The sequence below is a fragment of the Micropterus salmoides genome, unplaced genomic scaffold (genome assembly GCF_014851395.1).
Source record: "Micropterus salmoides isolate LMB-PRFRI ecotype aquatic unplaced genomic scaffold, ASM1485139v1 Ms_hic_scaffold_5, whole genome shotgun sequence".
Taxonomy (NCBI): domain Eukaryota; kingdom Metazoa; phylum Chordata; class Actinopteri; order Centrarchiformes; family Centrarchidae; genus Micropterus; species Micropterus salmoides.
In genome coordinates this window covers 11,558,230-11,585,134 of record NW_024044237.1, presented here as the reverse complement: position 1 = coordinate 11,585,134, position 26,905 = coordinate 11,558,230, and the positions used below count along the sequence as shown (strand labels likewise).

Below are 26,905 nucleotides of genomic sequence, written 5' to 3'. Positions count from 1 at the left end.
CAGCATGACAGATTGGGGGAAAAGCTCTTCCCAGCATTTCACCTCACTGATATCTGCACTCGCAACACCTAAAAGCTTGCCCCAGTCGAGATAACAAACACACAGATATTGCTCTTCCAGATAACATATAAATCTAAGAAGGTCTTTCCAAAGCTGCAAGCAGGTTTCTGTTGTTTTGTTAGTGTTTTCACTATGGGCCAAGACCAAGTGCTATGTCCAGTCATCAAAGAGATTGTCCATATTTTGTTCTCAACCCTGCTGATATCATACAATATACTACATATACTTCCAACTATGTAAAACACAATTTAATGTGAAAAAGACTGCTTTTGCCTGGCCCTTAAATTTATTAAAAGATTGTTCAGCATTGTACACTTGCTGTCACTGCATTTTATAATTTGAATTACAAATTTAGAAATAATTAGGTGGCTTTTTTTTTTTCTTGGCAAGAAATGACTCCATTTTTTAATGCCCCCCTACTCTGTTAGATGTTACTCTATTATTATATTTTATGCCACTAATACGTATGTTATTATTTTGGTGCTGATTTATATTGGATTGTGTTTTCTGCCCTCAAGTTTAAAATGACGTTTTTTCTCCCACTATCAAATTGATTCGCAAATAGACATCAAGCATTTTCTTGAACACAGCAGCAGCAAAAAGGCATGCATTGTTACAGATTTTGCACATTACTCTCACACACACACAGACAGACATTACAGAGCATGTTCAGAGGTAATGGAAGGCTGAGAGGATAGGTGTCTCTCTGCACCTGGGGTTGAGTATCTGTGCTCGTTTTTGTGCATTTCCAGGCGCACATGTGTGTGCATGCCGTTAAAGCGAGTGTCTGCGTGTGTGCACCCATGCGTTTATATTTATGTGGGAGGAGAAGGCTATTTATTTTGATTGTTTTCAATGAGGGTCTAATGTTTAGAATCCATAACAATACCATCAATCCACAGCAGCAGCGACAACATGGATGTAATTTATATGGTAATGCAGCCTCCGTGGTTGCCCCAAGTTACGCAGTGGACACCTCTGTCAATGGACAGCACGGGTGTGCTGCAGCATCCTAATGCTATGTATAGCCACAGACACATTCACAAACTTGCACTTCTTAGTAACAGGGAGGCATGTTTCAATTAGCAGATGGAGATAGGTGCTGGGCTGGTCTTGTCAAAAAGAAAAAAAAACAGCCACTTGAGTGAGGAGAGGAGTGAGGAATGACCTTCTAAACCATTACTCAAGAAATGATCTGTTAGGATTCTTGCCGCAGGTTTCCATCATTCCTTCATGCACCCTGTTGCGTACAGTCTTACACTGTCAGTGACTTAGTGGCATTATATGTTATGTAGAATAACACAATTCTCAAGCATATCCTTGTGAATGTTCTAGATGTCCTTTCTTATGTTTTTGGTATGTATTAGGTCTGTATTATTCCTATGCGCCCCTCGTCATATCAAGGATATGGTTGTTGTTCAGAGGCGATTAATAATCAGAACCTGTTACTTCTGAATGGCCTCACAGTCATTGGGTGCCGCCTTCAGAAGAGGTGGGGTTTGATTTGTGATTGAAAAGATGGAACGAGGCAAAGGTTTTCTGCCTTTATCTTTTCACCTCCCAAGTCTGCATGTGTATGTCTTTTCCTTTTCAGAGAATTTCAAACTTGAGCTGGCTACAACTTCACAAGGTCTGATTTAAAGCTAGAGCATCTATTACATTCTAGCCCTTGCCAAACAAGTTCACACAATGCTGATTAAGCCTATGCCCACCAGGTAACTCTCTCTGTACTCACAGTATACTGGACTTTTAAAATCTGGTGTCTGTGGCGACATTCTGGCAAACCAGTTGTGATGTGTTTTATGCCAATAAGCAGTGAATGATTTGCCGGAGCTGAAGGGGGTGCAAGGTAAAGAAAGCAGCAACTCAGGATGGCGGAGACTAAAATATCAGACGCATGTTGTATAATTACTCTCACTGTCAGAAGGGGGAGACAAAAGTTCCGCACTGCAGGTTTAAAGAAAAGTATGGGGAAATTATACAATAAAGTTATACAAATAATTCAAATTTTAGCCAAATATTTGGTCTTGAATATACAAATTATGGTAGTGCAAACACTTAAGTTTAGTATCGTGCATGTTTCTTAAAACTAAACTAAACATTTCTTTTTATCTCATTATTAAATGAATTTGAGCTGTGTTGAAGAGGAATGAGGACGTAATTTACTAAAAAAAACTGTGATTCCCAATCCCTAGGTAACTTTACTTCGGAAGTTGAAAGATTTTGCAGTTGCTCAACTGATTTGAAAAGAGTCACATTAAGGGTCTAGGGACAGAGTTTGTTGTATTTTGTACAGATCATAAAGCCCCTGAGGCAAAATTTTGATTTGTTGAATTTACTTCACCTATAAAACCTGAACACAACGTGTTATGATGGTGAGTCCATGAAAATTTTACCTTTATGAAAGATATATTGTCATAATATCAACTTATATATATGTAAATTGTAGTGTTAAATAAAATCCACTTATATATAAATAATTAATAGTGTTAAATAACATCCACCTCAGACAAAACAGGTTGGGAACCTATGTTGTAAACAGTGGTGCACAAGGTGTTCTCGCATCAGAAAACACAACTTTTGGGTTCATATGAGCAGAAACAGTTCTAACAGATTTGTCACTTTCAAGAAAACCCAGGCATTTTTTTACAAAAATATGTGATTACATCACATGCTGAGCCTTCGTTATAATCCTGGAAGGAATACAAAATCTGAAATCGAGAAAACGCTGAAATGTAGAACAAAACAATTTGACGCTGTGAGTGTGGATAGCACCTTTTTCCCAGCCGGAAGGCGTCTACTGCCTCGCCTACAGGCTGTGTGTGTGTGTGTGTGTGTGTTTGGGAAGAGGGCCCCCATAGTTTTGGAGTGATAGAGTGATGCAGGCGTGATGAAAGAGAGGAACGAAGCGCAAGAGGAGGAGAGCTCTAGGCCAGAGAAGAACCCAGACACTCTGTTACACATCAAAGAAAGAGCCAGCGATACAATCGTCTCTCTAGGCTGTGAAAGCTCAACTTTATTAATTAAAACACGTCTGTTGAATCATCCTCTCATCTCTCCCTTCCCTCTTCTCTGATTATGAAAGGAAAGAAATGAGTGGGAGGTTTTGAGAGAACACACTCAAGGTATCAAGCGGATGAACTCAGACCTTTCCTGGATAGGCTGCGACATCCATTTGTTGCTCACACATAGAGAAAACAACCGGTGTGCATCTTGCTACAGTCGCGCTAAATGTGAACTATTAGAAAGCAATGAATAAGAGGAAAGAGGAGGCGAGGATTTGAGAAAAAGGGGAGGGAACAGGAAGAGAGATGAGATGGCGGAGACAGACTGCACTGTATAGATAAATAGAGAAAAGGGCCCATTGTGTCAGCAGCTGTCATCACTAAATAGCCCTCAGATCACTGTCAGACACTATCACACATATACACACACACACACATATAAACGTGCATACTTACACACACACAGTGACTGACAGCTCCCCCTCAGTCCAACATCTGTGCTGACAGCAGCCATGGTAATGAGTCTCTGCGTGTGCCAGCATGGGTGTGTCGTTTCTTTTTCCTCTCTCTTCCCCGCGTACCGCTCATTCAATCATTTCACGTCTCCCTTATCTTGTTGTGCCCCCCCGCCCTTCTCTTCGTTATTTTGCGTCATCTTAATAGAAGAGCGTGCTGATTGACTTGGCAACATGAGTAGCAACTAAATGAGAACAGTATCAAGTGTAAAGTTGTGCGGGAGATTGGTGAGGGGTTTTTTTCAGGGTTGTTTTTTTTTTTCTGGAGTTGCTCTCCAGGTGCGCAATATTTCACGTACGAGGTGTGGAGGAAGAGAGGGATGAAAGAAGGGAGAGATGAAGAGATGATGAATGGCTCTCGTTAGAGGGGTAATTTGTCTCTCCTTGTCTGACTGGGCTCCAGCTGTCGCTCCATCCCTCGCTCCACTCCACTCTCCTCGGCCTACCACTCCTCACCTCAGCCAGATGGGTGGACGGATGGACGGAGAGTGAGGCGGGAAGGAGGGGTGGAGGGAGAGGCAGAAATAGAGACAAGGACGAGAAGAAGAGAAGTCATTGAACAGTCAACAAGCAGAATTATATCTGATGTATATAGTGTCACTGCACTGTAAAGAATGGCTTCATGGAAGAACAATGGATTACACATAAGTCGAAGGCCTGTTGAGATGATTCAATTGAGACGTGCAGTAGCACAGCAACAGTCAAAGCTCATACACTGACTCGTACAAGCAAGTCAAAGCCCGGTGCTCACACAACAAGCTAATGATGATCGTGTTTCTTTTTACATTCCAATGAAATCATCAAGGGATTCCACTAATGTCTTCAAAGCAGTGCCACAGTCTGAGGATGCCTCGTCCCCCCAACCCCCCGTGATACACTTTTCTTTCACACTAATCAACACTTGTGAGAGAACGGTAGATTCAGAGAGCGAGAGACGGGCACAGGGAGAAGGATTCAGAAATGTATACAGATGGCCAGGGAGGCGGCTGAAGGGTGGCAACGAACAAATCGTCAAGAGGACCACGTGAGCTCATTGCTAAGTCTTTGTTCTAATAACACAAAGCAATTTCCACTGACCTTTCTAGAAATGTAGCGGGCAGAAATGACTGAGTTAAGGATGCCCCACAGCATAATTGCTAAGGAGATTAAAGTTCCCTTAATTGCTTTTGGCCAACTAGTGCAATTTTTCCTTTTTTTTGTAATTAAAGTGATTTAAAATATTAATAACCACACTCCGCATCCACATAACTGTAAATGTGCACAAGCTCGCACACACATAGTTTTGTACACACGCTATGAAAACATGCGATCTTAAAGGTGTGCTTCTACGCACACTCACACACACACACTTGCGGACATTTTTCATCGCCTGTTGTCACCAAGAGCCTCATTATAGGTCTTGTGAAATATGCAAATAGCTGGAACCCTTCTCGCCATCAATTGAAGTGAGTGATCGATTCATTTGGATCAATCGCTTTTTTTCTGGTCTTATTCCCTCTTTTACTCTTCATTCCTTTTTTTTCCTGTCCTCCATCTTCCACTGCTCATTCGCCTCTCATTGCCTCCTCCCCTCCTAATTACCCTCCTCTATTGCTTTCTTCCCCGTTTACTATTGGCAATAAGTTTTGTCAGCTCATAGCTTCTTAACTGTCCTGTTTTCTCCGTCCTCTGCTCCCTCCATTCATTTCTCTCTCTTTCACTCTCCATTCCCCTGGTTACCCCCGTGACCTCGTTGTCTCCTGCCTCCCTCCCTCCATCCGTCTCTCACTGTCCCTCCCCTTCGCTCTCCTTTTCCCTCCTGTCGGCCACAATGTTTGCTTTGCCATTGTTTATCCATTTTTCTCTGTTTGCGCTGATGAGATTGACCGGACACACACACACGCACACACACACATACCTAAACAGAAGACAAGGCTGGGATCTCTCTGGGGTGTAGTTAACGTGGGGCTGTGGATCGATCCTAGCTCTGGTTTCCATGACGCAAAGCTCTAAGCTGGAGCAGTTTGGACGGCAGGACAGTGGCATCACTCTACCTCCATTTCTATCAAATACATATCTATAAAGCCGCAATGGCACCTGGACTCAAACGTGTATTTTCAATGAGTAATGTGCTTCATTTTGAGGCAGCATATATGGGCGAGTTAACCAAAAAAATGTTGGCTTTGTTTCTTAAATGATGTCTACATGAGTCCTCCCCTATCCCTCGCCCAGGTATTGGTTTCCCTGATGCAAGCAACATTGCACCATCATCTAAAAAAAACCTCCTATCTATTATGGTCTTTACACATTTTGATTTCTGTCAATACTCTGTGATAGGAAGGTGAATGCTGTCAAATTACAATCACACCGCGTCTGTATTCTGAACTGAACTGTCTGTGAGAAAAGGGGAAAAAAAAAGAAATAGTATGATGATTAATGTTCAGCCATCTCGTATTTTTCTTCAAGGTCTCACAGCTTTTTCCTTCTTTCTTTCTTTCTTTCTTTCTTTCTCATGTGCATTGTAACTTCTCAATGTTCTATTGGTGAAGTTATTAGTGGCGAAAGAAAGAGCTGACGAAGTTTGTAAAACCAGGGGCGAGCAAGTAAATTTTTTCCACCCCCTTATATTATAACTTTGAATGGTGAAGGGCAAGGCACCGAAAAAAAAAAAAAAAAAAGCTTTATTTACAAGGCTGTTTGGGAAAAAAAACATTGCTTGCGCCCGGGGCTGACATTTTGAATGTGAGAAAATAAGTGATTATATTTCTGTCAGTGTCTTTTTGGTCGACTATCTAATTAGTAGTTGTAATAACCCGAGTCCTTTGGTGGATTGGCTGGACTCAGTGGCCTCATTTTTAACATATTGTTGATTGATTGAGCTGCAAATATGGTAGACATAATTATTCTATATTTTGAGCCGTCTCTAAATAGAATTTATTAGATTTGTCTTTGTCCTTGATTCCAAACCTTTGGAGAGTAGAGTAAATTCTCTCCATCCCTCGCTTCTCTCTCTGGTGTATGGGACAGCCTGATTGTGTCCACGCGTCCCATGGCTCCCACTATTTAAAGACTTGGCTGTTAACTTTCTTTTGTCTTACCCACGTAGAGGACAGTCGTACAATGGATGTAGGTCCTCGCGACAAAAATCTTATCCTACCATTTGATTTAAAGCAAGACTATGGAAAATTTGAATGACAAGCAGCGCACTCTGTCTTACAAATTCAAAAAGTTGAATTCATAAGCAATTAAACGCACTCTTGCTTAATTCAATACTCTCAGGAGTTTTACAGCTGCAGTTTTATTTGGTCTGGTATGATCATATTGTGGCTAATGTTAACAAAAAGATAGATACTGTTGTTTAACTGACACAAATTACTTTTATTATTTTGCATACAGTAGCTGCTGTTCAGCAAAAGTTAATTAGGCTTGTTTTAATTTATGTGTTTATGGCGGCAAGATAGATGCAGACAATAAAGACAATATCTATGTACTGCAAATCATTTGTTCTTGGCGGATGTATGTCTGAATAAATGTCCCTAAATCAGTTAGGTTTAAGACATTTACATGTAGAATTTGTTCAAATCTCTTTGTCACTCATTAATGTATTCAGGAGATCTGTGGGCTTTTTGTTTGAATCTATCTCTATATTGAGTCTCTCCAGTCTCAGCAAGCTTTTGTATTTGTATCCAATCTGCTTTACACACGCTGCTATAACCAGGTGCCTGTTCCAAGAAGCCAGTTTACTTACGTATGAACTGGATAACTCTGTTGAGTACAACCTGCAGCAGGTCTTTTTTGTTCCAGATTTTTAAGGCTTGCTTCACCTAAATTATATTAAAAAAAAATAAAAATAGTTTTAGTTTAATTTTATTTTGAGGTATCAGTCGGAGATATCTTCATTGCCAAATATCTGCTATTAGTCACAGCACAAAAACTTGACATTTTAAAAAAATTCAACTGGAATAGTTTTTTCCAGAAACAATTTCCCAATTCATTTGGATGCTCTGCAGAACAGAAACGTTTTTACAAGAACTATTTATTTGATGGAAAAAGAGTTCCAATGAAAACTGTTGACAGTAAAGATCTATCAATTTCCATTCACTGAAAAAAAGTTGAATCAAAACAAAACTTTTTTGGGTGACTCAAACTTTTAAGGGATTTTGAGTTTTCCTAAGCAAAATGTAGATCTCTCAGTAAACCTACCTTGGAACAGGCCCCTGTATCGCTGTCAGTCATTGCCATCTGTTTTGTCTAACGCCCCCCCCCTCCCCCCCTCCTTTTCTCCACCACTTCTCTCCCTCCATTCTCCAGGTCGTCCACTCCCTCCAACCTCTTCCTCCTCCCTGCTCCCCCCGTCCCATCCGTCCTCCTCGTCCGCCCCCCACCACCCCTCCCCCGGCCCGTCTCCCCCGATCAGGGAATGCCAGGTGCCCCTGCTGGAGAAAAACTCCACCCACTCCCACCTGGAGCCCCATCCGGATGACTCATACATGCTCCGGGCCCAGCCCTCCTCCGCGGGTAAGAGAGCTCTCCATTCATCAATCCTTTTATCCTTTCATTCATTTTTATTTATACATCAATATGTCATCCATCACCTGGGCCACTGCATTACCTCATCATCTGTCCATTTCCTGATCTGATTTAGTCGTTGCTCAGTAAAATGCCAAGCAATCTTTTGCTTTTATTCAAAGTCACATCTTGTTCTTTTAGCCATTTTCTTTCTGCATTTTTTTGCATTCCTCCGAAGTCAGCATTTGTTTGCTGGGCTGGGAATCAAATCAAAGGTGTTAAAGTCTTAAACATTTATTGTTTAAGATTTAAGATAGACATTGATTGTAATCATGGTCAATTATTGATATTGTGGTTGAGGAGGAATTAATTCATTTCATAGTGATCACTCACACATACATTTAAAAAATATCACCCAGTACATGTTGATGAGTGTGTGTGTGTGTGTGTGTGTGTGTGTGTGTGTGTGTGTGTGTGTGTGTGTGTGTGTGTGTGTGTGTGTGTGTGTGTGCGTGTGTGTCTGTATTAAGGGGCTAAAAATCCATCAACTTTATGCTTTGTGTATGAAGTAACATAAAAGAAAATGCTTGATTTCTTTTGTGGCTCGCAGAACAAAAAGCTCGTTTTGAACCATTGGTAATCTCTTAATGTATTACATTTTAAATGTAACCCTCCCACCTTTGTCAACTATTGCCAGAAAACAATGATGCAAGTGAAAGCAACCCCTACACTCTGCAGAGTGCAGATTGGTTGCCAGTGAGTAGGTGTGTTTGTAGTTATTTTTCATATGACATTAATAATCCACTGGAAAGTGAAAGGTAAGGGAATGATGAATTTTAAGTGCCGGCAGGAGGATCAGTGCAGAGAAGACAAACTAGTTAGTTTCCCCAGCTCTAAGCTTTGTCTTTTATCATTGGACACTCTCTTGCTAGCTGTTACAGGCCGTGTGTGCTTATATCAGCATCTCACAGCCAATCCTTCTCCCCTAGATGCAAGCACACGCACACATAAACACACACACATCTGCAGTGATGAGTTTCTTCATCAGCATACACATTTATTCTCAACAATTAGCTACTCTGAGCCAACTCTCTCTGCCCCTCTGTCCCTCTCTGCCTCTCCTTCCCGCTCTTCCCCTGTTTCTCCATTCCTCTGTGCATCTGCACTTGTAATCAGCAGATATATTTAGCAGAGGCCTGATGGGAGGGAAGGGGGTGGGCAGAGAAGCCGTAATGTGATTTTTGGTGGAATACAATCTATTGTTAATGGCGTTAGGCTCTCCTTTGATCCAGTATAAATCTTCATTAGGGAAGGCCCGGGTCCCAGGTTCAAGAGCAACGTGATTAGGAGGCTTTTAAAATGACGTTACATCAGCTTTCTAATTGGTTTACTGTTTGCTGGGGCAACATCAATCATTAGCCCAGTAACCGCACAGCAAATAAATTCACTCTGCCACTGACACCCTAATGGCAGACACTGGCAAAGAGGGAGAGTGAAGCTCGCAGGCACACTCTCTCTTTCTCTCATTCTTGTTTCACATACACCCACACTTTTTGTTCTGGGGCTTCTTTCAGTCTCTGCTGAGCATGAACACACAGAGACGGCGAGCAACAGAGACAAAGAAGAAAAAAAACGACAGAGAAGCAGGGAAAAGAGGCGCAAAGAGGCAAATGGGAGCAGAGATAGAGAAAGCCAAACTTTGACTTTTGAAGTTGTTTAATGAGACATCTTGCATGGAAAAATCAAAAAGGAGAGAGAGAGACAGAAGAAAACATCCAATGCACACCAGCTAAAATAGATGGAGGAAGCGACTAAAAGGGAGACAGAGACCGAGAGAAACAGGGAGTCAAAGAAGCAAAGAGAAAGGGGGGGAATGTGAATGAAAAGGGGTGAGCTAGTGAGTGCTTAGAGGGTGAAAGAGAGATATTTGGATGGAGGGAGAACAACATTGAAATGAAATTGCAAATTGCCACGTTTCCAGCCAGGACTGCTGATCTAATGGGTGCAGAGAGAGTCCTTGGCTTTAGGCGGGCATTAAAATCGACCTAAATGAGTTTAGAGTGGCAGTCTGGCACTGCATAAACACACCCTGGCATGGAGGAAGACACAGGAACGGCTGCGAGGACATAAAACACCTATAACCAGAGACTGTTTATGCATGTGCTGTGAGAGTGTGTGCCTGTCTGAATGTGTGAGTTTTGTGTTGTCATGTAGAGAGTGGACGCTGGGCAGGAAATGAGCCTTACCAAGCCAGGCAGAAACTGACCACAGTGAGATAATCCTCAGGAAGCTGCATGCTGTTTGTATGTGTGTGTTTGTGTTTGCTTGCGTGTGTGTTCCTGTAAAGTAGTCCACAATTACCTAAGCTAACAGGTGGACAGACATGACTTGTGTTCCTAGTGAAGCATGACAGGTGAATGGGAACGGAACGCTCTTGCCGAGGATTGGCTGGGAATTGGGTCTGCGAATGTTTATATGGGAATACTGTCTGGCTCAGAGCACCTGTCTGGGAACGTTCCCCCGGAACGCCGGGAGAACTGAGACGGCCAAACGGAGCGTAGCAGATCACTCCTGGAAAGAGCTAGCCTTAGCGCTGTCTCTGGCCATTCATTATGCATGGGGAATGCTAGGCTATTTTTAGCCCAAGCCTCTTCTGAAGTGGCTAGCTATCTGCTGCCAGGGAAGCCACCTCAAGTCACTGCCGAGGCAATGAATGTTTAATGGCTTTGTTGAAACAAATCTACAGAAACAAAGGCACAGCAAAGATGTGTTCCCTTCTTCTGCAGTAATGTTATTCTTCCTAATGGTGCTTATGTAAGGGTGACATTTGCGTAATTGTGTGTGTGTGTGTGTGTGTGTGTGTGTGTGCGTGCGTGCGTGCATCCATTTATATGCATCTGTATGTGCGTGTGGGTGAAATGCACACATGCATTTCTGCTCATGGAGACTGTTTGTTTTTGGCTGAATTTGATGACTCTTCTCTAGCGGATTATTGCCTCCTAATTAGACAGAGATGACTAGCCAAGGCAGAGGCGGTGTGTGTGTGTGTACGTGTGTGTGTGTGTGTGTGTGTGTGTGTGTGTGCCTGCATTTGTAAATCTATGTCTTTAACTTCACATCTCTTCTTTTGTGTGCCTGTTTGTGTGTACGCTTGTGTATAATAAAGTCTGTGCAAATTAAGGCCCTTTTGTCAGCGTGTGTCTGTGTGTCTGTGTGTGCCTCTTAGTTTCACCTCAAGCTCTCCATTGTGCTCAGCCTCTGAGCTTTGAGAAGAATGACAAATGAGGAGCATGTGACATTCAGAGACATAGGACATATGAAGCAGCGGCATGTTGGGATATAACATCTTAAAACACATGGAGCACAGCAATTAGCTCGGAGAGGAGGTGCATGAAAATCAATGGAGGGGGGCATTGCGTTTTTTTTGAAGGAAGGACAGAAGCAGTGGAGATATGGGGTGTGAAAAAAGAGATGAGAAACAGGGAGTGAGAAGGACAGAGAGAGGGTAGGGAGCGAGATATGGGAGCTGAGCCCTGCAATCATCCCTTTTTAACTGCTGAATTGGCATTTCTGTCCTGCACACACACACACACACACAGACACACAGATGCACATCCTGCCCTGCGACTTTTCTCTAACCACAGAAAATGTCAATAAACCGTTTGCCCATCCAGGGCTGCAAAACAAACTGCCTTGGTTGTTTCCTGCTGCCAGTTGGCCACACACGCACACACACACATGTACATAGACACACAGACACACTGTGAGATTAATATGGTGTGGTGAGCCCCTGCCTCTCACTGATATGTGTGTGCGCAGTGAGCTTTACAGGGGAGGCAGGTTAGCAGACAGGCTAATGCTCCTCCGCTGAATGAGGCTCCTTTTGAATTGGCGAGCATAATGAACTTCCAGGGATTAGGCCGAGCCAAACCCACCAGCTTACAGCTATAGTCCCCCCTCTCCAGTCGCAGGGGACCTTGGACAGGATAAAGTGGGTCAGGCGTCAGCAGCAGTCAGAAAAGGGCTCTGAGCTTCTCCACAAAAAGTGGCGGCTGTGAAAACAAAACAGAGAGCTGTTGAGAAAATCTTCATGATCGCTGTTTACTCACACTGGCGAGTGAAAGAGAGAAGAAATAAAGGAGGAAAAGATAAAGTGGAATAAAATGTGATCTACTTGGCTGCTCCCTAATTGCTCTATTTCCTCACCGCATGTTTTGTCTTTTATCAGACTGGGTTCCTGGTAAAACGGTTGTTCCAATTAGCCTACCTGCAGGTTGTACTTTTGCAACCGGACAATTCATATGACAATACTAGATAGTCCCCTATCGTAATTTATATACCTCAAGTCTACCCGTTACTGCGCACTGCCTCTTTTGCAATGGTTAACCAGATTTGTGTTTCTGTGGCCAAAATAATCTGCAGTTTTCTTCAGGAATGATCTCCGTGTATTAAAAAAAAAACGGCCTTGTATCTTGACCTTGCTGCTCAGGCAGACACCACTTCTCAATGTGTTTGTGTTTTTCTCTGGCGAGCTTTAAGGATTCTTTTAATGGATTTGAAGTCTACATGAGAATGAATTTCTTTGACATCACACTCCTGTGCTCTAGCAGAAAAAAAGAAAGCATAAATATTTTGCCTCATGTCTAGAGAGACTCCTACTAAAGGCTGCTTGAATTTTGGAAGAGTAAAACAGATTTTTTGTGCATCTTTATGTTTGTACAATAGCAACAGTAAACATTAGTAATGGGTCATGTGTGCAATTTATTCTGCAAATACTGATTCATTGAAGACTAAAAAATAACAATCACTTTCTATCATGTAGCAATTCAGTGCAGTTAACCGGACATTACAGGACATGACAATTTCGGCTATCCCAGGAAGCTATAAAGAGAGAAAATGCAATGAATTACCAGTAGTACTTTTCTGAGCATTTACATTTTTCTGACATTATCTGGTGACGTGTAATCGAATTTGCTGCTAGATGATAGATAATAATATTTTCATCTCTTTCTTTGAAGGGAAGTGTTAAAATCTTTATTACAAAATATGGTAGATGTGAGTCTCTGCAACAGTACAGGATATGACTCAGTCCCTGTGTAACAATGTAGTAGCTGGATTGCTGAACAATACGCTCTCCTAGTGGTGTAGATGAAGAAGCTTGCACACACACACTCGCCACAGCAGTTCATGGAAAACTAAGGCTAAAAAAACATGTACTCCTCTTCCATACAAGGTGTGCCATATATTATTCATCAGAAACTGAATGAAAAAACTGTTCAATATTTATAGCAGGAAAGTGAACAAAGAAGAAACGCATGCTTTTTTTTTTAACGCAGATTTAAACATGGGAGACAGCAGGGTAGTGTGTGAGCATGGGAGTGCCTATTTTCGCATTACATTGTCTGTGTCCATGCCTGCATGTGTGTGTGCAAGCTTCTTCTTTTTTTCTCCAGTATACAGCTCGGTGTTGCGTGCATTGTTGCTATGCTTAGATAAAAGTATTTATGCAGATAGGGTGTAGTAGGAACTATTTCACATTTATAGAGGCATTTCAGAGAGGGGAAGTCAAGTCAAATTTATTTATAAAGTGCTTTTAACAAACAAGGTTTATCTCAAAGTGCTTTATATCTCAGCAAAGGACACAAACAAAATGCAAATAAAAGGAAGATGAAAGAGAGGGAAACAATCCTCAAGAAGAAATTAGGCTGTATAGGAGGGGGGGGGGGATAAAACTCTGCATACTTAATATCAATTTACACTCTGTATGTATGATGCGAGAGTTTGACTTTTACTGCAGGTGTGTACCTGCATGTATGTTTGAATATGCGGGTGTATGCATGCATGGATGTCTGCTTCTCCCAAGAGCATCTTTGCATGTGCAAACAGATGTTTTGTGTCTCTCCCATGTAGCAGAGGTCAGGCCCCTCTGTCTTTCTCTTGTCTTTTTTCCCTCTTCTCTCCTTTCACAAGCATCTGTTCTTCAGGGCCATGTGGGTGACACCTGCGTCCCAGTGGCGGCGCGGAGGAATCAGGTCACCTTACAAACCGGTCGCCATTATAGCTGGAGTTGCAAGGGAGCTTGCTGACCCCCTATCTGCTCTAAACATGTGGCTAGGAAAAAGGAAAGGAAGAAAGACGGAAAGTTTGCATGTAGGAAAGGAGACATAGTGCTATAAATAAATGGGCTTTATGTCAGTGTGTGTATGTAAAGTTGCTATCATTCATCTTAGTGCGACACATCTCGTATCTTATCTTATCTAATCCAAGAGGAGATGAGAAATGGAGGAGGGCAAGTGTGATTGCAAAGCTTGACAAAAGAGTCGCTTTTGTTGTTGTCACCCCACACATATGTGTGCATATATATGCATGCTCCGTCCTTTGATCACCACGAGGAAGATGATGTGCAAACAAACACAGTCATTATAATGTAATCCATGCTTAGATGTGCAAAATAATGATGAAATTGTGTTGTGTAGCGTTGATAAAAGAAAAAGCAAACTCAAAATTCAACATCAATGACTCTGCATGTTTTGCAATAATTCCAACATTTCTATTCAGACAGCATTAGAATACAGGTACTGAGAGTTTGTTGTGACATGCATGGATGCCTGGGTATGTTTTATAATGGGGGAGAAAACTTATTAACAGATAATAATTGGCTTGGGGTCTCTGGTTTTAAAAGAGTGCCATCTAGACCTGTTCTTTATGAAAAATGCCCGAAGGTATATTATGTTATGATGTGGTGCTATATAAATAAATTTCCAGCATTTCTACACCACTTAACCTGACTTATGGTAACAATAGAGGATTTCCAAAACATAAAATAATCATAATTTAGTATAGGCTCTACGCAATCTTACCATTAGATGAATAGTAAAAGGTGGAGAAACTGTGTTTGTGTGCGTTTACCCTCCACTACATCTAAATAATAAAATCAACAGGGCTAATATAAATTATTAAAAGCCACTTGATTTGGCTTCTTTGCGAACATCCGTCCATCAACATTATGCTAACCTATCTCTTCCTATGTTCTATTTTCAGTCTATGATCGCAGTTAGGCAAAATGGCAGGTTTCTCACCTTTTTAAATAGTCAGACTTCTTTGTGGATTTACAGACTGTGATTGACAGCCAAAGCATGCTGTGGCAAACAATCCGCAGCAGGTTCGACTGAACCAACTCAAAGGGTGGTCCAAAAATGTGTGATTTTCTTTTCTTTCTAAAAACAGTAAAATATATAGGCTGCTTAAATATAATCACCTGATTGCAGACAGCGTAATGATATGTTTAGTTTTAAAAAGAGAAAGGTGGTAAAACCACAACTTTGCTCCCCTAATTGAATAATAGGGATGCATTTGCGCCATTTGCTCCATTGCTCAGGCGCCACATGGTGACATGTGACATGATTTTTTTGTGTGGTTTTTTGACTTCTTTCTGATAAGCATTGAGTACATGCACCTGTCAATGTGTGAACTAAAAGTGTGCTTATGCACAAGAAGAGACGCAACTGTGTCAAGCTCTCCTATACTGTTTAGTATGTGGTTTATTGATTTTTCTGTACAAACCCACACACCGACACACACACACACACACACACACACACATTGGCTTTAGATGGGCTCAAATCCCCCACTGATTCACAGAGAAAGAGAGAGACAGAGATAGAAAAGTGATGTGTGAATGGGTGTTCTTGTCTGAGTCATCCGGGTTTGTTTTTCAGCTCTCTCACTCAACAGTCCATTAGCTCAGTGTTGGAAGGGCTGGTATTGGATTCTAGCTGACATGTTTCCCCAAGTCTGAGAGCAAGAGATGAGGGCACACGCTGTGTAGAGTGCTCTAATACTGCTCAAACACACACTGTCTCTTATTTGTGGAGAAGAACACAAGAAAGAAGTAGTAAGAGAGGAACAAGAGGGGAAGAACTGGCTAAAAATAAAACAGACGTAGAACAATGTGGAAGCCAATTGTGAAAACAAGATTATCAAATTTCGTGTATCAATTTAGCTGGAATTTCCTTCCAAAATAAGTTATCGACCATTTGGAAAATGTGACACCTACTCTGGCAAAATGATTGCCGACACTGAAGTAGCACATAATGGAATGTTAATAAAGTTATTTGCCAGCTGAAAGGGGTTACTTTTTTGGCATGCTGAGAAATAAACAGCAAATATCAAATAATTTATGTTATACATTTGGATTTATAGTATTTTGGAATGAAATCCTTTTCTCCCATCATCTGAAACTGTCTTTGATGTCCTTCACATAGAAGTGTGGCACTTAAGTTCCTCTCTGTTCTTGTCTACTTTCAGGGGCAGCCAACCACCACAGTCAGTCAACACTACGGCCTCCACTGCCCCCTCCACACAACCACCACACCTTATCCCACCAGTCTGCCAACAGCCTGAACAGAAACACTCTGAGAGGGGGACGCAACCCAATTCACGCCCCTGCTCCAGGCACTGGAGAAGGGCCGACCACCCCAGAGTCGGTCCAGCTACAAGACAGCTGGGTGCTCAACAGTAACGTCCCGCTGGAGACCAGGTCAGAGGAAATATCTTCCCTTTACTGTTTTTCCTGTGTTTACAGTTGTCATGTTTACCTGATGCTAATCTCTAGAGCCACTTACAGTAAGCACAGCAGTGGAATAAGCCTCGAGTAATCAATACTAAGGAAAGGTCAGAGCCATGCTGCTTCAACAACATTCCTGTGAGCACAGTGTGATGGTGTCAGAGACATATGCTAGGAGAGAAAATAAGAGCTGAGGAGGATGTAGCCCTGATATCAGAACTGTTCACTTACTCAGGCAATCATAGAGGTTGTTATGGTTAGAATGTTGGAATGCAAACACACCAAACGAAATCTTCTTAGTAACCTTGGAACTGTGCTTTACACAGTCAGGCCAGTGTAAAGCAGCAAAAAACACTCACTATACTCACTATAAACTGGAGAGGATATTGACCTGGGGAACAAATCTTGGGAGCATAGATACGCTCACAGAAACAGGCTTAATTTATTCACATGTCCTTGTGAAATAGATGGTGCTAGAAGCTTAGTAATGTAGTGACGACTTCTGGGGTTAGTTCGTAGGTAACTGTGGTTGTCAAGCTAACTGGTAACAGGCTAGCTTAACCGTAAAGCAATACTAGCCAGCAATAGTCCTCTGCCAAGCTTGCTGGTTTGCTAAACACAAGCTAGCTTTCTTGCTAACTTTGAGTTAACAGTTTAAAACTGTATAAAGGTTTATTCAAAAGATGTGTTTGTACCATTGACTCTTGTCTTGGGACTGACTGCAGTTTCTACTTCAGTCAGTCAGAGTAAAATTGGATGGTGCGACACAGTCCACAAGTCCATCAGAAGGCAATTCTATTGTCATTAATAGACTTTGTACTTTAAAATTTTGCTGTTGGAAAGGCTCGTGGTCATTTTTGTTACATATCTTCTTCCCTTGAAAAATCATATGAATGCCTGAGTGAAATGTTCAGATTTCATCTCATCATCATTCAGGGCAGTGTTCGATAGCATGAAGGAATGATCACGACTAAGGAGAAAGATAGAAGACGTGAACCTTTCAGGAATAGTTTAACAGTTTAACTGAATTTAGTTTAGCACATACATGTAGCATAATTTGTTATTGATTCAACTAACAGACAAAAGCTCACACATTTTAGTTAACTGAGCAAGCCACAGAATACCATGTACAGGTTGTCACTGAGCTTCTCCAGTCCATTATTCTAAGCCAATATAGGAATCGCCTAATTAAAAGGAAAATGACTCTTGACCTCGGGTTCACAAAATTGCACTACTCGAATGCATTCTCTACCTTATCTCCAAGCGCAACACATGCAGAAAGCTGCCATTGTCAAAGCTATTATGCATGCTACCTGGAGTGAGGAAGCAGGAAATACAAACCATTTCACACACCCTACACATAAGCTTTTGCCAGTACACAAAGAACACTCACCAGGCAAACACAGCATTCATGCAGGTTATTACTATTCATGAGAGATGCAGTTTATCTGCTGTTCTTCATCTGTGTTGTTTTTATCTGCTGTTTTTCCCTTTTCTGTGAAGTACCTTGTGACCTTGTTAAGAAAAGTGCTATATAAATAAAGTTTATTATTATCATTATTATTGACGGACACTGCCTACATTCTTGCAAACATGTGCATGCTCGCTCTCTGAGCGTTTACTCTGCAAGCTGTAGTTGTGTTTCTCCTGCTGGGCACTGGGGCTTCCAGCTCTGATGGTCCCGGATAAGCTCCCCAGAGTGCCGGCCCTGTGCAGTATTTATGAGGCCTGGCCATGTTTAATTCAGCCTCACTGATGTCAGGTCTATGCTCAACCTGTGCTGATGCATCGTGCCAGTATGCATGATGTGTAAAAAGAAGCTTAGAAGAATACCCACATCTTTAAATAGAAGCTATTTACAGTCACAATTGTTTATCTAGAACTGTGTTGCCGTGGTGATGCATATGCAATAACATAGTTTGAGAAGAGAGGACATTTTTGTTATTTCTCTTGTTGCAAATGGTGCGGTGATCTTGGGTGAGGTTTGGGTAACAAAAATAGAGTTAAAAATCCTCTTTTCACAGAAGCTGTCATGATTGCCATCTTTACAGATTTAAGCGAAGCAACTCACACACGCTGTTGAGCCCTCTGCAGTGCCAGTATTTGGTCATATTCAGGTGGTGGGGTTGGGCATGGCTCAGAGCCTGTCACAGTGAATGGAGCCCAGAGCAGCCGACAGAGTTTCCAGCTCCACCCTCCATCCCAGATTGGACCCTCCTCTCTGGACCTGGCAATAGCGGAGGCTGGGTGGGCTGGCTGGAGCTGCTGGAGCTCGTGACTGGGTCAGAGCCAGCCGGGCAGAGCCAGAGAGTCACACCATCCCTGCGCTGGCAGAGCCCGTCCTCCATTTCATTATAAACAGCAGCTAGGAGATGATGATCACACGTGCATATGCGAGCAGGGGACCGTGCAATTGTGCGCGTTTGTGTGTATGTTTGCATTCAAGCATGTGTGTTTTTGCTGACTGCGATTGCTCCCCACTGTAGTCATATGTAAATCTTGGCATTTGTTGTCCACTCATTATAGTAAATGTGTGTGCACACGTGTGTGTGTTTTGGCTCAACCCGATAGTGTGACAGTGCTGAGAGGATGAAGATTGATCACCTAAGACACCCCAGGGCTTGGATGACTGGCAGAGAAAGAGAGAGATAGAAACAGACGAGGGGGGAGCGGTGATATAGCAGAGAAAATATAAGTCGGGAGAGCGAGAGAGGGGGGAAATGGAAAGGAATGGTTTACGGTAGAGGAGGGAGAGATAAAGACGGAGAGAAATGGAGTAAGGTGGTGATTGAAGGAGATTGTTTTGGGGAGTGTGTATGAGAAAAGATAGAAAGGCAGAGGAGGGAGATTGGGGCCCGTAGAACATGGATACATTTATCAGTGTGAGATAAATGACTATAGATGGTTGGTGCCTGTGTGTATGTGTGTGTGTGTGTGTGTGAGAGAGAGAGAGAGAGAGAGAGAAAGAAACATAAATAAATAATGCATTTCTCTGTGTGCATGCAAGTGCACATGTGTATACATGTGATGCAGCATTTTGGGAGAAAGCACCCAATTTCCAATCAGTCCCTTGGAACCTCAGGATATTCCCCTGCATCCCCTGGTTGCTCGCTGTGGGCCGCAGCTCTAGGGGAGAAATAAGATCATTGAGAGGGTTGCAGCATCTCAATTTATCTGGAAGGAGCAGCAGCGAGAGGGGTGGTGTGTGTGTGTGTGTGTGTCAGGGGGGTACTATAGGTTAATTTCAAATGCATAACTATGGGGACATATTTGGAGGGTTTGAGGAGAAGAAGAAGGAGTAGGCTTCAGAAATGCCCAGCCCTGTAACTACTTTTTTAATACACATATTAGGTTTATTGATGATATGATCTAGTATTCATACAGTAAGCTGTAAATATAATATCCAATAGTATTATTTAGAGGCAATATCCTAACAAACTAAGCTCTCTCTTTCACTTCTATCAGGAATTTATTTTAAAGTATAATGAAACACAAGAAAATTGATATGGCTATTCAAAGTTTTTGTTGACTTTGGAAACATGATCTTCATCAGAAGATGGAGTTTGCCCAGCTGTCATAGTATTGTTGATTTGCGCTAAAAGGACTGTTCGTCCATGGTGGGTTAAGGCCCAGATCAGATAGAAAGCATTTTGCAGGACTGCCTTCTCAGTTGAATTTGAAAAAGAGTAGTGTGCTGCATTTTTTTATGTTACTAGGCAACCACTGAATCAGTTGTCCTGTCAGTCCAATCAGAGATTATAACTATAATCTTTGGTTTGCTGCGACATAACAACTGTCATATTAGCAGAAACTGGATCACAACTCACAGGTCTGTGTATTATGTGGCAAAAAAACATATGCTTTAAAAAAAATGGACAAACTGGCGGCGCTTGTTCTGGCATTGATTGAGGTTGAGAGGAGTACAAACACGCAGATGACAGGGAAATGGAGATCTGTGTGGGTACATGAGTCCTTCAGAAAGGGGAGACACCGCGGGTAGTGTAGTACCACCAGCTGGTCCAGGAGCTTCATCTTAATGATGGTGGGTTCAAGGATTATTTTAGGATGAGTCGGGGACAGTTTGCTGCAGTCTCCGGACAATCTAAGCAACTGTAAACTTCTATCACCACAACGGATGGCTGTCTTTCCATTCATTCGATTGGACAGTGGAAAAAAACGCAAATGATGTCGGGCGCTTTTCTGCTCAGAGAGAACTTAAGTCGCTCAGAGCGTTCCTTTGAAAATGCAATGCGCAGCAGGCACCCAGGGCGCATAAACAGCTTGCAGAATGCTCACTGCCAATAGAAAACAATTTTAAAAAGTGCCTTTTACTGCAAAAAAAAACACATTCTGTCTGATCGGGGCCTAGTCCGTAAAGTGCACAGAAAAAAAAACTTCACATCTAATTTCATGACAACATGGATGTTCTACATTTCATTAGCTCTGTACTCGTACTCTGTATAATGACAATTCAGTTGAATCTAATGTAATATAGTGTGATCGAAAGCTCAGCTACTAAATTGTTTTCTCAACTAAATGTCATTTTGAGGGTTCAAAAAGGTTATAGATTACTTGCTGAGTTTAATCAGACACATAACACCTACTCGATGACGGTTTACATAATCGCCACACTCAAAGAGGTGGCCATAGCCGTCTGATATAGCGCCAATGCTCTATTTCTCCAGATTATTGTATTTCATAAACATTTTATGAATTTCTCTGATGTCAGCAGAGGTATTGGTTATTTCATGCATTTCACAAAAGAACACTGTTGGAAATTATGAATCAAGTAAATTACATGCAAAAGGTGAAAAAGGTGAAAAGGGTCAGTTCCCCTAAACCCCAATGAAAAGCCTCACAATAACTTACCGGCCATGCACATAGTTTGGTTTTACCTGCTGTTTAGAGATGTCCACCTCTGGAACACCTGTTGCCACTCCCAAATAAGTTGTTATTTTCCTTCAATGCAAAAAAATTATCTTTAAATCATTGCTTTGTATATTTCAGTTTTTTTACACATATCACTGAGCTTCAGTATTTTCCCATGTCAGCAAATGAATACCCATTATACTGTGTCCATCTGCCGATTATTGTTTCCTACAATTGTAGCAGAGAACAATTCTCATGATGCCATCCTTGAGCATCCTCCACTGCCTGAGCCCTTTGTTTCATTGTCAGATCTGACCGGTTTTCAGTCACCTCCATAATGAGTCGACCTCCATTTATTGTTCTCTACCTTTGATGATGATTCTCAGAGTGCTATCCTAACCAACCACATGTTTGTGAGAACTGAGAAAATGAAGAGTGTGTGCGTGCGTGCTGGCGAAAGCGTGTGTGTTAGTTCGCTCAAGGGGAATGCAAGCTTTGACTTCTTGCTAATTACCCAGCATGCTCTCTGTTATGTGGTTAATTGTCCAGGTCCTATTTTCTCTCAATAGGGAACAGTGTTGGAATGCAGTGAAAACACAACCTCGATCTGTCTGTCTTCTAATCTATAGCCTCCCTCTCCATCCTCCTTCCCTCTCTTATGTCACTGTTTACTCAGCGAGTATGCTAATTAAATGTTTAGCACATACGGGGCAATCTCATGAAAGAAAACCGACATGCATTTTTAGTGTTCGTGCATGCGTGGGCGCCTATGTCTGAGTCTGTGCAAATGTGTGTCAGTGTGTGAGTTAGCGCTTGCTTGTGCTGCATGTATGTGTAAGACAGGATGCATGACAGCGAGGTAGGAATGGTTAGACTTTGGGGGGGGGGGTTATGGGTGCTGCTGCTGGCAGCTCTGGTGAAGAAGGAGGAACTGGGGCGGTGTCTGTCAGCTCTCTCTAATTATATGTGACGTTTCCATGCTGGACCACTGTCAAAAATCCCAAAATATTCACACACAAATACACAGACACACATGCAAGCAAACACACACCCCAGCCTAATGATACAGAGTTGTGATTGCCGGCTGCCTGCTATGATAGAACCCCTCCATAGTCCTCAACAACATAAATCAATGTCAATTACCTCCCCAGAGCACATTAGACACTTTCCATTCCTACTCATAATTAGTATGGCCCATAGACATATTCCCATCCCACACCAAGCTCACAGCGGAGCTTCTGCACACAAACAACAAAGTCAGGGAATGAAATAAATTCAGTGAGTCCATCCAAATACATACTAGCACATGGAAAAGTAATTTACCAGCTCACTCTCTCCTTGCATTCTCACACATTAGGGGTACTGTAATTAATTACCGCTGGCCTTGCCATTGCAGAGTGTCAGCGGCTGTGAAAATTAGTTGAAGCAAAGACACATGCTGGTTGACCTTGGAGTGTGTATGTTTGTACGTATACCCATTTACATTTTTGCATTTTGAAGTGCAGATGTATGCATGCATATTAAAATTGATGGCTGTGACACTGAGAACTGAGAGGCTGGTATTTTTAGACAATAACCTCATATTTCTTTGCATGCCACCTCTTCACGCTCTTTCAGCCTGCGCTCTTTCTGTCTAGAGGGTTTTTTCCCTTTCCCCTGTTTTTCCTCGGTGTCACGCAGCGTACCTGACAGGTAAAGGGGGAGGAAGGAGGAGAGAAGAAGTGGAGACGAAGGGAAAAAGGGAAGAATCCAGCAGGATACTAGTGCAACAATTAGTGGCATGAGATGATGAGAGAGTAAGAATAAAAACAAAGCACAGACTGGCTGAATAATTCATAGAGAGTGGAACGGGGCTCCCAAACCAAATCTTCATGCTCTGAGCACATCACCTGTTTTTACCAACTGTTTAGATGAGTAGACACATGTACAGACACACTGTTATGAAACAGCAGCTATTAAAGACATCAAAAGGATAGGAGACACCACAGCAAAGTGCAGTTAAGCACTATATTAAATAGCAATCATCAGATCCAGCTACAGCAGTGGGTTATTACTGGTCCTACTAGCCTAGTCTGAATAAAAGAGACAGTGAGCTACAGAGGAAAGAACAGAGCACTGACACACATTTGTGCACACTCATCTGTTCGTATTACTTTACTTCTGGGACTATATCTGACCTACTGCCAGATTTGAGTCACATGTCTTGGCAAAGAAAATATTTGTAATCCAACTTTGACTTTAACACCAATGATCTGTGACTTTAATTGGACTTTAGCCTTTTTTTTATTTGGAATGACTTGCTATCCACCCTAAGCCCAAAAGTTAAAAATCATGTTGTAAGGACAACAGGTAGACTTTAATACAATGCCTATCATGTTGCACAAACAGGTGGTAAAAATTTGATATAGCTGTGCATACCAGCAAACAGACAAAACATGATATCTTGGATTGTCATATTTATAAGTATGCTGTAGTATATGATGACGTGCAAAATGTGGCTCAGAAATCACAGATACCTTTAAACATCATATGACATTTGAAACAACACAAAGAACTACAGAAGCCCTAAGTAGCCATCAATTCAAATATTTCTTTACTCTGTTTTCCCGTGATAAGGGGATAATTTTCTCAAGATCTCGAGACAACAAAATAGTACAGGGGTCGGCAGGAACGTTTCACAATGATAATTTCGGGGTAGCATTTAGTGTCACCAGTTAGCTGAGTTGGTAGAGCACTGGACTGATAGGCTTATGGTTGTATGTTCAGTCCTCACTGAACAGTGAAAAATTTTGTTTTCTATTTCTTTTTTGGAAAATCCTCCAAATCCAACAAAGTTCTTATGAAGAGACTGTTTCACATGTTCACAATAAAGCACGTGCTGTACTTCTGTGCATCCCAGTAATTGGTCCACATCCATCAACCTATGGACTTTTCATTTCCCCATCATTCCCAGGCAGAGGAATTTCCTGCTTCTCATTCATTGGAATCCATTTAATGTTACACATTTCCTGACAGCCATTTTGGAACCTTTGAAATAGCCATCGGGATATGTGTGATTGGATTCCCCTGAATCTCTTCATAACAACTTTGCTAAAGAGGATACTAAAAAAACACACAAAAGAAGAAAAAAAAGTCGTCAAGAGCGGCAGTCAAACACGGAATCCTTGGGTTGCTGTGCTCTAACAACTACCCCGTGACACTGACAAGTTTCCTGAAATTAACCTAAAGAAACGCACCTGCCCACCAATGTATTCAGCTATGGTTTGTCATCTCAAGATCACAAGAAAATTATCCCGTTATCACGGGAAAACAATCAGTGGCCGCTTAGGGCTTCCATAAGGAAAACAAACTTTGCAAACATGAAATCAATACGTCCTCAACAATGTTAGCATGGTAACAAAATCTTTCCATCCAAGATTTAGCAGCCTAAATTGTGTCTTCTAAAATCATTGGTAGTGTCTAACATTAGCGTTAGCTATCTATCATTGATGGCTGGCTGAAAGTGCCACTGTTCCTAATTCAATAGTTTAGGACTTGAAACATAAAGTTTAGGACTTGGTCTTGATTTAGGACTTTTTGGATTTGACTTGGGACTTACATGTCGTGATTTGGGATTTGACTGGGGACTTCACACCCAAGACTTCTGCTAACTTCCTGGTTCACCCATAGGAAAGCAAAATCAAAAAAGAAGAGATCTCATAGTTGTTTCTTTTGTTGCTCCTAGACACAAATGAGCCACTTTTAATACTAAGGTGAGACAAAAGGCTTTACCTCCTACTTCTCAAATTCAGCTCAGGAGAAACAACCATTTACAATCTCATTTATGTCTTAATCTGATCAAAACAAGAGATCTCTAAATTATGTTAACCTGCGGGCCGTCAGGTCCTGGCGGCAGCTTTCGGTATGTGCACACAACTGCTATGTTAACTTCATACTCATATGATACACCCTTTGAAAGCTAAAATCCTTGTGATTCGACCAATGCAAACCATTTCAAGATACAATCACCACAGCGGGTACAATCAGCGCCTCTGTTAGACCAACCAGCGACTCACCTACGAATCCTCATAGTAATCCACGGATCAATTATATTCCAACAAAAATGGTCTTGTACATTGTCAAACGTCCAGATGATCCAATCCAGTACAACTATTTAGTCCAAAACACATTAGTCCATCAATAAATCCCCAGGGACTGCTGCCGTATCGTTTAATATTTGCCAGCAGACGTGGCTCATATGTCATTATAACTGTAATAACTCTATATATAAACAACTACGATTTCTTGTATACAAATTAGCCATTAAACTCTGACCCAATAGGAGCTCACATGTCCCTTTCACAGCCTACAACAGCCAACGAGAAAGAAGGAAGGGCCAGCCTTATTTCGTGGGTGGGCCGAGCCAATTTTAACCAATTGTGGCGATGACTGGCACTTCGTGTAGCCAATAAAATTCTGAAAATAATGATATCCAGCACACATCTGCATCAAGCTACTGGCTAATACGGAGCAATGCAGCAGTGGACGATTGGCGCCAAGGGGCGGTGCTGTTTTAGAAAAAATATGCTAAGACATACACTTATACCCTGTGTAAAATAGTCATTTTTCATGGTATTGGTATAAAATTAATTATTATTAACTAGGACTAGGTAAGGCTTTAAGCCTTGGCCCTACAGTGTTTTCCCAGCTGTAGTTGTCTGCATTCATTTGCTAGCAACCATTTTCAAGCGGAAACGAAAAATATATCAGTTTTAGTGTGTTTAAACTTATAATAATAAATTCCAGTAGCACTTACCATGATTCTGACTTTTGGGTTAGACACTCCAGAGTGTCATCTTTCAGAGAAGACCAAAACCATGCATTTGCTCCAAACGGTTCAAGAACTATTTACTTTGGATATGCCTTGAATAGGCATTTTGCATGAATTTTACAGGAATGGTAAGAGGTTGAATAAGTCTAATTGAAGTGACCTGAACATGGGGCCTTGAGATCAAAGAAAGAGCTCAAAGAAAACTCAGGTATGACTCCTGGGATCTCATGATTCTTCTCAAATATGTCTCAGTTTTCTCATAGTGACCTCAGGAGCAAATAACTCATGTGTGTCTTACTCTGATCAAAAGATGAGATCTCTAATTGATCTTAAATAAGTATAATTTAAGTCTCCAAGATGTGGCTCAGTTTTGTCTTAGTGACCCCACTTAGGGGTGGAAAATAAAGTTATTTAACTGAAGCACTTTACTTAAGTCAAATGTTCAGGTACTTGCACTTTTTAGGGGGCTTTATACTTTTACCTACCCTGACTTTCAGATCCTGTATTGTACTATTGTATTTATCACTGTTTATCTGAGCCCTGTTACAAGTTACTGAGAAGAAGAAGAAAATATATTTTTTCATCGAAAATA

General features: G+C 41.6%; 1 protein-coding gene across 3 annotated transcripts in view; it reads left to right on the top strand.

Moving 5' to 3' along the window:
* Nucleotides 1-26,905, top strand: part of tenm2 (teneurin transmembrane protein 2) — a 108,171-nt gene that overhangs the window by 34,644 nt on the left and 46,622 nt on the right. For 2 of the 3 annotated variants that reach the window (XM_038700123.1, XM_038700124.1), the window contains exon 2: nt 16,376-16,607. In XM_038700123.1, coding sequence (XP_038556051.1) covers nt 16,376-16,607 — 232 coding nt within the window. Of the gene's footprint in view, nt 1-7,876; nt 8,078-16,375; nt 16,608-26,905 lie in introns of those variants that run through there. The other variant, XM_038700125.1, reaches the window with a different exon arrangement.